At 36.7% G+C, this 14,079-nt stretch overlaps 1 protein-coding gene across 1 annotated transcript; it reads left to right on the top strand.

Annotated features, from left to right (window-relative positions):
- The first annotated feature begins 11,837 nt into the window (after positions 1-11,837).
- On the top strand, positions 11,838-13,870 carry LOC116272963 (taste receptor type 2 member 14). The gene has a single exon (XM_031661879.1). The coding sequence runs from the start codon at positions 12,083-12,085 to the stop codon at positions 13,040-13,042; it is 960 nt and encodes a 319-aa protein (XP_031517739.1). The 5' UTR covers positions 11,838-12,082; the 3' UTR covers positions 13,043-13,870.
- Positions 13,871-14,079: the final 209 nt, after the last annotated feature.

Here is a 14,079-nt window from a genome sequence, read left to right as displayed (position 1 = left end):
AAAAAAAAACAAAACAAAACAAAAAAACAAAAAAACTGGGAAACCGAATCTAGCAGGACATCAAAAAGCTTATCCACCACGATCAAGTCGACTTCATACCTGGGATGCAAGGCTGGTTCAATATACACAGATCAATAAACGTAATCCATCACATAAACAGAACCAATGACAAAAACGGCATGTTTATCTCAATAGATGCAGAAAAGGCCTTCGACAACATTCAACACCCTTCATGCTAAAAACTCTCAATAAACTAGGTATCGACGGAATGTATCTCAAGATAGTAAGAGCTATTTACGAAAAACCCACAGCCAATATCATAGTGAATGGGCAAAACCTGGAAGCATTTCCTTTGAAAACCGGTACAAGACAAGTATGCCCTCTCTCAGCACTCTTATTCAACATAGTAATGGAAGTTCTGGCCAGGGCAATCAGGCAAGAGAAATAAATAAAGCGTATTCAAATAGAAAGAGAGGAGGTCAAATTGTCTCTATTTGCAGATGACATGATTGTATATTTAGAAAACCCTGTCATCTCAGCCATCTCCTGGTCATTAGAGAAATGCACATCAAAACAACAATGAGATATCATCTCACGCCAGCTAGAATGGTGACCATTAAAAAGTCAGGAAACAACAGATGCTGGAGAGGATGTGGAGAAATAGGGACACTTCTACACTGTTGGTGGGGTATGAATTAGTTCAACCATTGTGGAAGACAGTGTGGGGATTCCTCAAGGATCTAGAACTAGAAATACCATTTGACCCAGTAATGAGATTACTGGGTACATACCCCAAGGTTTATAAATCATTCTGCTATGAAGACACATGCACACATATGTTTATTGCGGCATTATTCACAACAGCAAAGACTTGGAACCAACCCATATGTCCATCAATAATAGACTGGATAAAGAAAATGTGGCACATATACACTGTGGAATACTATGCAGCCATAAAAAAGGATGAGTTTATATCCTTTGCAGAGACATGTATGAAGCTGGAAACCATCATTCTCAGCAAATTAGCACAAGAACAGAAAACCAAATACTGCATGTTCTTACTCATAAGTGGGAGTTGAACAATGGAAACATGTGGACACAGAGAGGGGAACATTACATACTGGGGCCTGTTGGGGGATCCGTGGCTAGGGTATGGGGAGCATTAGGAGAAATACCTAACGTACGTGACAGGTTGATGGGTGCAGCAAACCACCATGGCATGTGTATACCTATGTAAGAAAGCTGCACGTTCTGCACATGTACCCCAGAAGTTAAAATATAACAAAAAAAGTTTCAAGAATTAATTAGGAGAAATATTCCATAAAAATGGTTAATTATGCTGCTCATCATATACCTAGGAAAAAATCCACCATTGATATGCATTCACATACAACTCTAAGAGAGCTGAAGTAGGAACTTTATTTTAGCTACAACCTGTGGAAATAAGAGATTGTTTTACCTGCAGTACCAAGATCTTTCCAAAGGTTTTCTACTAGCTTTATTACCTACCTCACATGTCAAAACTTTGCCATTCTTCATCTGTTCTTCTTTTGGTTCCTGAATTTCTGACACAACAAGAGTGGATGTATTTCGCACACTCTTGGTTTAGCAGAGTACCTATATTAGTTAATTAGTTGGTATTTTTGTTTGTTTGTTTTGCTAGAGGAACTCCTCCAAAACTACATTGGATATTGATATCTCACATGTCTTTTGGGTTCAGTTTTTCTAAGCTGGGTTTGGTAGATGGCTCTGGTGGTTTGATGGGCCAAGTTCTGCATCTTGGAGCTAAAGTTTCGCCAGTTTAGGCCAGATCAGGCAGGGGCAATCTGACTCCGTTAGTTTCTTTTCTCCTTCTGGGAACAGTGTAGTAGCCAGGTGATGTTCTCTTGATAAATGGAAAAGAGCAAGGTAACCCGATGTAGAAACCATCTCAAATCCCTGTGTAAATTCTACCAATATTCTGTTCATTAAAATAAATTATGTGAGTGAACTGAGAATCCAGGGGTAAGATAGTTACCTTGCCTGTGGTGGGAGGATACTGTAAGACTAAATATCAAAGGGTGTGATACTCAGAAACATTTACAAAATTGATAAATATTTTAATGAAGTAATAAATACTTAAACATCAGATAGACTTGAGAGTAACTTTACTAAGGACCGAAGCATGAAAGATATGTTTGATACATATTTTCGTATGGGGTGAAAATGCTGAGTGGGAAAATAGGACTAACTTCACCAGGATGACCTCCTGGAAACTCATTTTCCAAGAAAATAACTCCTTCTATCCCTGAGGGGTGTAAGATTGTGTGTTTGTGTGTGTATGTGTGCATGTGCGTGTGTACATGTGTATGTGTTTGTGTGTTTATGAGCTTGGTAACAATAAATTCATCCAAAAGTATTGGTTAGTAGCAACCAGATTTTAAGGTAGATTGACCTTCCTGTATTTCTCAAGAAACCTTTGGATAATTTTGATTAAAAAAAGTTTGGATTCTATGGATTTAAATTTTGTATAAAAGTCAATCCATTATTGGTGATGATCCTATTTATGAATAAGCTCTTTTAACAATTTAGACATTTGCAGTATGAACTATGTACTGGGTGGTAAAATTTCCCTATTAACAACTGAAGCTGCTGAACACAAATTATGTATTGTTAAACAAGCAAAACATCGCAAAACAGTGAAAGAAGATATGTCTTTATTTGCATGCTGGCAAATGAATATTTAGGTTTCACTTCAACTTTAGTACAAATAATTCCATCCTGTTACAAGAACAGACATGGAATGAATAAGCTAATTTAAGCTGTTTTGAAAATAAGAATTTTTCCATAAAGACAGTATCAAATTCATCCATTAGCATAAGCTGGTGCTTTTTTCTTTGACATTGGTCACAGTGTTTAAAAGTAAAACGAGTATTGTTGGGCGCAGTGGCTCACGCCCCTAATCCCAGCACTTTGGGAGGCCGAGGCGGGCGGATCACGAGGTCAGGAGATTGAGACCATCCTGGCTAACACGGTGAAACCCTGTCATTATGAAAAATACAAAAAATTAGCCGGGCGTGGTGGCGGGTGCCGGTAGTCCCAGCTACTCGGGACGCTGAGGCAGGAGAATGACGTGAACCCGGGAGGCGGAGCTTGCAGTGAGCTGAGATCCGGCCACTGCACTCCAGCCTGGGCGACAGAGCGAGACTCCGTCTCAAAAAAAAAAATAAATAAAAATAAAAATAAACAAATAAAAAGAATGTTATGGCACATTCAGAAATCAGGTGTATACAACTTTTAAGGTCAAGCTGTTGAAGAAATCACAACCGGTTATATTAAGCTTGTATTTTTTTCTTTCTTTTTTTTCCATTCAGATATGATAACTTTTCTACACATTGTTGTTTCAATTACTGTAGTGGTCCTATTTGTTATTGGAAATTTTGCCAATGGGTTCATAGTATTGATACATTTTATTGGCTGGGCCAAGAGACAAAAGATCCCCTCAGCTGATCAAATTCTCACTGTTCTGTCAGTCTCCAGAGTTGGTTTCCTCTGGACAGTATTGTTACATTGGTATTCAACGGTGTTTAATCCAGCTTCATAGAGTTTAGAATTAAGAATTACTGTTTATAATGTCTGGACAGTAATCAACCATTTCAGCATCTGGCTTGCTAGTAGCCTCAGCATTTTTTATTTGCTCAAGATTGCCAATTTCTCCAACTTTGTTTTTCTTCACCTAAAAAGAGACTTAAGAGTGTCATTCCAGTGATAATGCTGGGGCCTTTGCTATTGTTGGTTTGTCATCTTGTGTTGGTAAACATGTATATGAATGTGTGGATAAAAGAATATGAAGGAAAAGTGACTTGGAAGATCAAATCGAGGGACACGATACATCTTTCAAACTTGACTGTATCCACGCTTGCAAACTTAATACCTTTTACCATGTCCCTGACATATTTTCTGCTGTTAATGTCTTCTCTGAGTAAACATCTCAAGAAGATGCAGCTTCATGGCAAAGGAGCTCAAGATCCCAGCACCAAGGTCCACATAAAAGCTTTGCAAACCGTGTTTTGCACAGTTTGCAGACTGTGTTTGCAAAGCTTTTATGTGCAGTTTCCTCTGTTCCTAATCATTTCGCTTTGGAAACCTAGGAGGCTGCACGATAAACCTGTCGTCATGCTCTGCCATGCTATTGGAATCATACATCCTTCATTCCACTATTCATCCTAATTTGGAGAAGTAAGAAGCTAAAAAAGTCCTTTCCTTCTTTGTTATTATTATTTTTTATTTTGGTCAGATTATGTGCTGAGTGAAAGAATGGAAACTCTCAACTTCCTGGATTCACCTTTGGGAAATCCTGTGTTTTCTATGTTTTCTAGGAGAAAACAAACTGATGGTGTCTGGGACATTTTATACGTTTTACTCGTTTTTCCGTAGAGTATGTGTTTGAGTAATTTCCAAAGACCTAGAAAAGCCTTTTGCCTAAAGTTATCATAAAAGGTATGTATGTATGTATGTGCGTGTATATGTGTATAAAACACTTAAGATAACAGGTACGATAACATAATGTTAATCAAATTTTTTCCAAACTGCCAAATTACACAAAATATGGTAATAAGTTCCTCAGAATTATGAAATCATGTGTATTTCACATATGTATTTCATGTCATCATGTTTTATTTGAAAAATTTATGATCTTGATTTATAATTTTTAAGAACTGACAGCTTATCTCAGGAAATCATTGCTCCTTTCCATTGTGATTTGTACCATACATATGTACCACAGTGTGCTTGAATGTCATTGAACATCTAATTTTTGGATAATAAGGGCATACAATTCTAAATCAATAATGAGGTTTTATCTTTGGGGTAGTTTTTATTTAATCATGAATTATAATTTTATGTTTAGTTTAAGGTGAACAGAATTATTGTTAGAAAACGATTCACACCATAAAATTCAAGGGTGACAAATCTATTTAGAATACATTTTATGTATGTCTAATATAAACAATACTGAGGAAAATGAAATTAGATATAAGTATGATATAAGTATGTGAACAGTTGAGAAAAAAATCATTTATATAATAGGGATGAAGAAACAATTATGACTTCTTCAGTGCTGTCATAAATCTCAATATGCAGTTAAATATGTCATTTATTCCAGTTTTTAAGTCAAAAAAACAGTTTTTGAAGTTGAGACCTGATGTTGAATGTTTCAGTTTTTATTCTAAACCACTTCAGAGCCTCTGACTTGTCAATTATCTCTTTTATCTTCCACATTTAAAATTATTTTTAAACTTTACGTAAAAGAACTCGAATCTTCCCCACCTTAAAAATTTTTCAGTGTAAAAATGGTATACAAATGATGGAACATAATGAAAGGACATTTTCTGTAAATGTTAAAATGATGTGTATGAAATCTAAGTATTGCTGATAGACAATCTCTTAAATATGTATTTTATTATAATCTTGTTTTAGGTGATGAAATGAGAGAAAGTGTGTTGACATATTCAGTGACAGCAACTTCTATTATAGGAAGGAAATGTATAACCTTGTTCAACAAATAAATTCTACATGACTGTATTAATTCTTGGTGCTATTAAATTTTTATAATGTTATCTAAACTTTGAGATAAATCATTTCTACATGTGATTTAGTTATTTGTTTATCACACATTTTTCCCGGTTCAAAAAAACCAGAGATCATACAGATCTTGCTTACTGTTGACTCCCTGGACCTAAAAGACAGCACATGGAACAAGTGGTCAAAACTGACATTCTGATGAACAAGTAAACTGGTGAATATACGCATAAATTAAGTATATTGTGATGGTGAACCAATGAAAATGAAAGTCATCACAAAATCTATAGTAGCATGAATTTTCCTATTCTGCTTTCAGGTTACGATTGTAGGCTTATCCAAGAAGAAGCATTTCTTAGACCCAAAGTGTGGCTATTCCACAATTTTAGGGGAAATATCACCATAATATAGACTTGATGAAGCTATATCAGATGTATGACGTGGAGACAAGGTAGAACATGAAAATCAGATAGCACCTATTACAGTACTTTTTAAAAAGCATATTAAAGATTTTTGTATATATGCATATATTTTTATTGTGAATGATACGTGTGTATTATGATATTTTCTAGCTGGTTGTTGTGTAAACAGTAATGATGTTTGATTTTAGAAAATTCAATTACCAAACATCTTACTACAATGTTATTTGCATATAGTTTTAGTATCCTTTCTAAATGAATACTTTAATTGCCATATTATAAACTCACAAAAATGTGAATGAATTATAATTATAGAACTGAATGAATATCTTAACCTCAGGTTTTGTTTCTAGAACTAGAGCCAATGTCTGATATTAAAGTGATGATACTTAATTGGAAGGTAAGTCCAGGACAGCAATAGTGAGGACATGTGGAAATTGAGGCAAGAGCAGATGTGAACCTACGTATGGTGATGTATGTTATGACACTGCTGGTGTCCACTTCACAGTGAGGTGAGAGAGACAGCTGGTGGTCATCAGATGCGTGCAGTTGGCTCCCAGCACTTTCCAGAAGGGCTGCAAGGGGAAACTACAGCCAGCATTATTCCATGGAAGAGAAAGAGTAGGTCGAATGTATCTGCTCAGCTGTCATCTGTCTTCTATTTCCCCTTGACCAGGGTTTCCCTAAGGTAAAACTACCATCTCTGCTATTCTGCCTTCCGTCATCCAGTCCCTAGGTGGAGGTTATGAAAGTCAGACCTCATGCCCACAGTGTGGTGATCCATTCAAGTCCCAAATGGAAGGATGATCTGGGTCAAGAAAGGTACTGACCAGGGGAACGGGGGACGGTTCTCCTTCACTCCTTGTGCCACTCAGATGTGCTCATGTCCTCCAGTCATGGCTGGCTTTACAATCATATGGCACGTGCAGTTGCACAAGGTCTTATGCTTAGAGCAGCTTGTACTTACAGGGGCTCTATGCTTGGATTAATGTTCTGCACCTGCTGTTTTTGTTTTAGAGACAGAGGGCACTCCTTTGCTGAAGAGGGGATGGTCTTACTGTAATTCCCTAGGAGTTTGCTCTCCTCTCTTCTATGGGCTTAACAGAGATATGTACAGAGTGCTATGATGCCCACTATGCATACCTCTAGCAGCTTTGAATTCTGCTGACTCATCTGGCACAATGGGCAGAGGAGCTTGGGCCAGAGCCTATATCTGTTGTAGAGCCCTCTTTTGTTCTGGGTTTCATTTGAGACCAGTAGCCCTTAAGAAAATTCTGTCAGTACATCAGAGCAATATCCTCAAATGTGGTCTATGTTGCCTCCCAAATCCGAATAGGCCCCCAAAATACTGTCCCTCTTCTTTAGTGATAAGTATATATAGAGAAACATTCCATTTACTTTAAAAATGATGTCTTGACATGTGGACCAGGACCACTGTACCCCTAAAAGCATCACCGGTGTTTTAGGTTCCTGAATCTGCTGAGGTTTATCTCTCTTCTTCTGATATTTTATTTCTGTTCATTGTTACAGTATTTTACTATGTTTAGGGAACTTCCTACTTTCTGCTACTGGGTACTACTTAGTGTAATATAATTAATATATTGAACTAGCATGACGTTTTGCAAAATATCAATTAAACTAAAAGTAGATGTGACATAGCCCTGACATAAAACAGTGACGCAGTGGTATTGTTCTTACTGTATTTACCAGCAGCTATACTCTGGTCAGTTAATGTTTATATATATATAAAATATATATATATTTTAATCTTAAGTTCTGGGATACATGTGCAGAAGGTGCAGGTTTGTTACGTAGGTATACATGTGCCAATGGTCATTTGCTGCACCTATCACCCTGTCCACTAGGTATTAAGCCTCGCATGCTTTAGCTTTGTATCCTGATGTTCTCCCCCCAACTACCGACAGGTCCCAGTGTACGTTGTTCCCCTCCCTGTGTTCAGGAGTTCTCATTGTTCAGCTCCCACTTATGAGTGAGAACATGCGGTCTTTGGTTTTCTGTTCCTATGTTAGTTTGCTGAGGATGATGGCTTCCAGCTTCATCCATGTCCCTGCAAAGGACGTGATATTATTCCTTTTTATGGCTGCATAGTATTCTATGGTGTATATGTACCACATTTTCTTTATCCAGTCTATCACTGATGGGCACTTGGGTTGATTCTATGTCTCTGATATTGTGAATAGTGTTGCGATAAACATACATGTGCATGTATCTTTATAACAGAATGATTTATATTTCTTTGGGTATATACACAGTAATGGGTTTGATGGGTCAAATTGTATTTCTGGTTCTAGATCCTTGGGGAATCCCCACACTGTCTTCCATAATGGTAGAACTAATTTACATTCCCACCAACAGTGTAAAAGCATTCCTATTTCTCCACAGCCTCGCCAGCATCTGTTGTATCTTGACTTTTTAATACTTGCCATTCTGACTGGTGTGAGATGATATCGCATTGTATGCTAGTCAGATTGGTGATTATATGTATACTTTTATCCATTTATATATATTGACATAGATCACATTATGTAAAGTTTTTTTTTCTTGAGTAGTCAAAGTTACATTTGAACGGAATACTACCTGTCCGGCGCGGTGGCTCACGCCTGTAATCCCAGCACTTTGAGAGGCGGAGGCTGGTGGATCACGAGGTCAGGAGATCGAGATCATCCTGGCTAACACGGTGAAATCCGTCTCTACTAAAAATACAAAAAAATTAGCCGCCATGATGGCCGGCGCATATAGTCCCAGCTACTCGGGAAGCTGAGGCAGGAGAATGGCGTGAATCGGAGAGGCGGAGCTTGCAGTGAGCAGAGATCGCGCCACTGCACTCCAGCCTGGGCGACAAAGCGAGACTCCGTCTCAAAAAAAAAAAAAAAAAACAGGAATACTGCCAAAAAGCTAGGGAGATGAAGGAAGTTTCAATATTTTTACTTTAATCTCTGCTAAATGAGAGTTACAGTGACCTGGCATCTAAAATTTAAAAGCAATATAGGCCAGGAAGGATAAGGGGGAAGGGTATGAGGAGAGACTGATTAAGGGGTACAAATGTAAAGTTTAATAAAAGACATAAGACCTAGTGTTTGGTAGATCTGTAGGGTGACTACAGTTTACAGTAATGTAATTAAAAATAGCTGGAAGAGAATGATTCAAATGTTTGTAAAGGAGAGAGAAATGTTTAAGAAAAAGGATATCTGAATTACATGGATTTGATATTTATGAATTTTGTTAATATACAAGGTTGGTGCAAAAGTAATTGCAGTTTTTGCCATTTAAAAGTAATAAATTATCTCATGCACTCCCAGAATAAATTTAAAAATAAAAAATAAAGTGAGAAGAAAAGTCAGCAATATAGGTGTTGATTGACACATGGGGAATTTTCATTATAGATATAATAATCTCAGTAGAGAAATATATGGACAGGATGATGGTTGTTCAACCGAGTTTCTACTCTGCATTTGATACAGTTAGCACATAAATTTTGATGCATAAAAAAGTTAAAATGAAACACATTAATCGGTTCTGTATATACCTAAATGTAACTTCGACACTGAAATGGATTAACACACTGCTCTTCTCTGAGGAACTGACTTGTTATTCTAATTTCTGGATGTAATGTGTCGGAATTATTATTTTTACCACTCTTTTTCTGAACAAGATTGCCTTTCCTTAAGATCTGTTGTTCCAATGAAAACCTAGTGTTTTCAACCCAGCATGAATGATGCAAGTGCTGAGGGCCTTTGGGCGAGACCCTCTGGGATTCTTGTAGCTGTCACTGGAGACTTGAGCTCTGCTCTCTTTTCAAAGTATCCATGAAGTCTCAGCAGAACCCACCACACAACCCCTACCCACCATGGTAGTTTGTCTTTCTCTTTGTCTTTTTTCCCAACCTCATCTTTATTACCTGGATATGGCAAGGCTAGGGTAACCTTCTTGTCTCTACATGGATAGTATGTTTGTACTTCTAGCCTTGGGATTTTTTCCTTAATATTTGCCCATGATAGCTGAGTTTGCCTTTTCAATAGCGCTCTTGACTAAATATACAGTAGTTTTCAAGATATTTTGGTTTTATTTTTATTTTATTTTTGCTCAGTATTGCTTCAGGGGACTGAAGGTGAGCGATCAGTTCTTCACAGTGGAACACCTTACTTCTTTCTCTGTCATCTTTGACGTTTATGAGGCATATTTTTCTACTTTCTTCGGTAGCTGTTGCTGAATTTGTTTCATTGGTGCTTTGCTCATTTTACTTACTTTTTTAGCTATTGAAGAAGAATGACTGTATCAGGTTGCTGATTTCCCCATCTTGGCTAGACAGTATGTCATCCTTTATCTGCATTGGTCCCTGTAGTGAGGATCATGGAGCAAGCTTGCTGGGAGAGTGAGTACATGTGAAAAAAATCTGAAGGTATTAGTTGCTGATGAAGCAATGTGCCCTACTGGGCAGGGGAGAGGCACAGAATAAGGATTCTTGCTACGTGGATGAACTCGTTCAAACACAGTGACTGCTTTATGAGACAACAGGCAGATTTCCACCCCTTCCCACATGTACAGAAAAAATATTTCCAAAGTCTCCAGAATATTTACGTTTAATACTATTTAATATAAACTTGCAAGTCTTTTTAAATGTGTTTAAAACTATCACAGTACTGCCGGGCGCGGTGGCTCAAGCCTGTAATCCTAGCACTTTGGGAGGCCGAGACGGGCGGATCACGAGGTCAGGAGATCGAGACCATCCTGGCTAACATGGTGAAAAACGTCTCTACTAAAAAATACAAAAAAAACTAGCCGGGCGAGGTGGCGGGCGCCTGTAGTCCCAGCTACTCGGGAGGCTGAGGCAGGAGAATGGCGTAAACCTGGGAGGCGGAGCTTGCAGTGAGCCGAGATCCGGCCACTGCACTCCAGCCTGGGCGACAGAGCGAGACTCGTCTCAAAAAAAAAAAAAAAAAAAAACACTATCACAGTACTAAACATGAACTAGATGCATAATAAATGCTGAAAATAAAAAGCCTGAATTATTAAAGTGAAGAGAGAAAAAGATTTAGATCCCAAATAAACGTGTGTGTGTGTGTGCACGCGTGCACACGCGCATGTGTGCGCACGTTTGGTGTTCATGTACTTGTAAAAAGTAAAATAATAGAAAAGTATTATTCTTGGTACCCAGAATTCTAGGAATAATGTCTTCAACAAGATTATTAGAAAACTCTGCTACTTTGTAGGAGGAACTTCGGATAACTATGAATAAGTCCCTTTACAGACTTAACTTTAAAAAGCCATCTGATTTTTGTTTATTTTCTTTATTTTTATAATAAATTGACATATTTTACTTGCATACATTTATGAGGTATCAGGTGTTGTTATGATTTATGAATACTATGTGGAATAATTAAATGAAACTAATTAACATATTCAAATGATAATATATTAACAAATGTCAGGTAACTTTTTTTATGGTGACAAAACATTTGAAAGTTACTTTTTCAGCGATTTTGTAATGTACAATACACTAATATTAACCATATTCACAATGCTGTTCAATAGATCTCAAAAAAGCAAAACAAAACTTATTCCTTTGGTCTAATTGAGGCTCTGTACACTTTAACCATCATCTCCCCATTTTTATCCACCCAAACTCTGATGTAAAAATCCTCAGTGCTTAGAAAGTTTCATATACCAATTTTTGTAAAGATACTTCCCCAGAACTCAATTTGACAGACTGAAATATGTAGATAAGACAAAAAAAAAAAAAAACCACAAACCAATGAAAATAAATATGTCTTTATTTGCATGTTTGCAAATGAGAATTCAGTGTTTCCTTTCTCACCAGCTACAAAAGACTACAGCCTACTGTGTGTGAGGCACACGGCATCTGGATGAAGCTCAGCTGAGTTGTCTGGGGAAATACAGAGATCTTTGTGACGAGAGCTTTAAACCCAGCCATTAGTAAATCTGGATGTTTGCTGGTTTAACATTCCCTTTTTAAAGGGAATATATTATTGAATTTTCAAGAATCAGATATACATAGCATTTTAGATGAATGCATTAAGAAGTCTTCAGCAGTGATATTAGACATTGGGGCATTCTCTTACAGAATGGATGGTGTCATAAAGAGCATATTTACATTCATTTTAATTCTGGAATTTATAATTGGAAATTTAGGAAATAGTTTCATAGTACTGGTGAACTGTATTGACTGGGTCAAGAGAAGAAAGATCTCTTTAGTTGATCAGCTTCTCATTGCTTTGGCAATCTCTAGAATTAGTCTGGTTTGGTCAATATTTGGAAGCTGGTGTGTATCTGTGGTTTTCCCAGCTTTATTTGCCACTGAAAAACTGTTAAGAATGCTTACTAATATCTGGACAGTGACCAATCATTTTAGTGTCTGGTTAGCTACAATCCTAGGTACTTTTTATTTTCTCAAGATAGCCAATTTTTCTAACTCTATTTTTCTCTACCTAAAGTGGAGAGTTAAAAAGGTGGTTTTAGTGCTGCTTCTTGTGACTTTGGTCCTCTTGTTTTTAAATATTTTACTGATAAACATTCATATAAATGCCAGCATCAATGGATACAGAGGAAACATGACTTGCAGTTCTGCTTCATGCAACTTTATACGATTTTCCAGTGCTATTGCATTAACCAGCACTGTGTTCATTTTAATTCCCTTTACTTTGTCCCTGGCAACTTTTCTTCTGCTCAGCTTCTCCCTGTGGAAACATCGCAAGAAGATGCAGCACACTGTCAAAGGATACAGAGACGTCAGCACCAAGGCCCACAGAGGAGTTATGCAAACTGTGATCACTTTCCTCCTACTCTATGCCGTTTTCTTTCTGACTTTTTTCGTATCAATTTGGATCTCTGAACGGTTGAAGGAAAATCAAATTATTATTCTTTCTGAGATGATGGGACTGGCTTATCCTTCAGGTCACTCATGTGTTCTGATTCTTGGAAACAAGAAGCTGAGACAGGCCTCTCTGTCAGTGCTATGGTGGCTGAGGTACAGGTTTAAAGATGGGGAGCTCTCAGGTCACAAAGAATTTAGGGAATCATCTTGAATATGTTAGAAAAAATAGTTCATAAGAAATTCTTGTATATTATATAAATTTATACTTCCTCAAGATTCTTTCATTGTGTATAACTTTGTGAATTTTACAAAGGTATGTTTGGAATCAACACCATCCAAACATATCACAAATTAGGATATATGAAAGTATGTATATTACCATACAGAGAAGAATGTGAATACTATAAAGAGTTCTTATACAAACAGATAATGTAGGTTTTGTATCAATCATTAATGTTTTTTGAGATTTTTAAATGAGAAACCTATAATGTATAAGATACATGTGTATGTATGTATGCGACAGTTACTAAAAATAGACTGCTTAACCTTACATCTCAATCTGGTAGATAAAGTACATAAAAGAATATGGAATTTTAGTACCTATATTAAATGTTTTTAATTTTTGTATAATATTTAGTACCTGATTAACATGCATGCAAAAAAGTAATTTGCTTTGTTTGTTGAATTAGAAGTCAGCTGCCTTACTAAATGATCATTCTCTTGTCTTTGCAGATAGAAAATTATATCATCTGCATATAGTGATTTATAATGATTATTTTACTTCTCCATTTCACTACTTGTAATTCTTTTTTTTGGGATCAGTTGCATAATGAAATGGTTTGAACATTCAAAGTGTTAAGTAATTGTGATCATAACTACTATCTTTGCAAATGGAGTGTTTTCTAGTGTTTTAACAGTTAACATAATACTGACTCTAGCTTTGAGATAAATTCTTTTAAAAATAATCTTCAGGGAGAATATTTGTTTCCTACATTCCTGTGTGTAGCATTATAATAAAATCTCTGTTAAAAACTATCAATTATTTTTGCTGTTTATTAAGATGATCATACTTTCGCTCTCTTCTGACCAATTAAAATAATACTTGTTAATGGTGGTACACCAAACAGTGATGTATCTTCTAGTCTATGCATTCTAGATTTAATAAAATACAATATATGCATTCATACACACACACACACACACACACACAGAGAGAGAGAGAGAGAGAGAGAGAGAGAGAGAGAGACA

Source organism: Papio anubis, unplaced genomic scaffold (genome assembly GCF_008728515.1).
Source record: "Papio anubis isolate 15944 unplaced genomic scaffold, Panubis1.0 scaffold283, whole genome shotgun sequence".
Classification (NCBI taxonomy): Eukaryota; Metazoa; Chordata; class Mammalia; order Primates; family Cercopithecidae; genus Papio; species Papio anubis.
The sequence above is the reverse complement of the archived record's forward strand: the minus strand, read 5'-3'. Positions and strand labels throughout refer to the sequence as shown.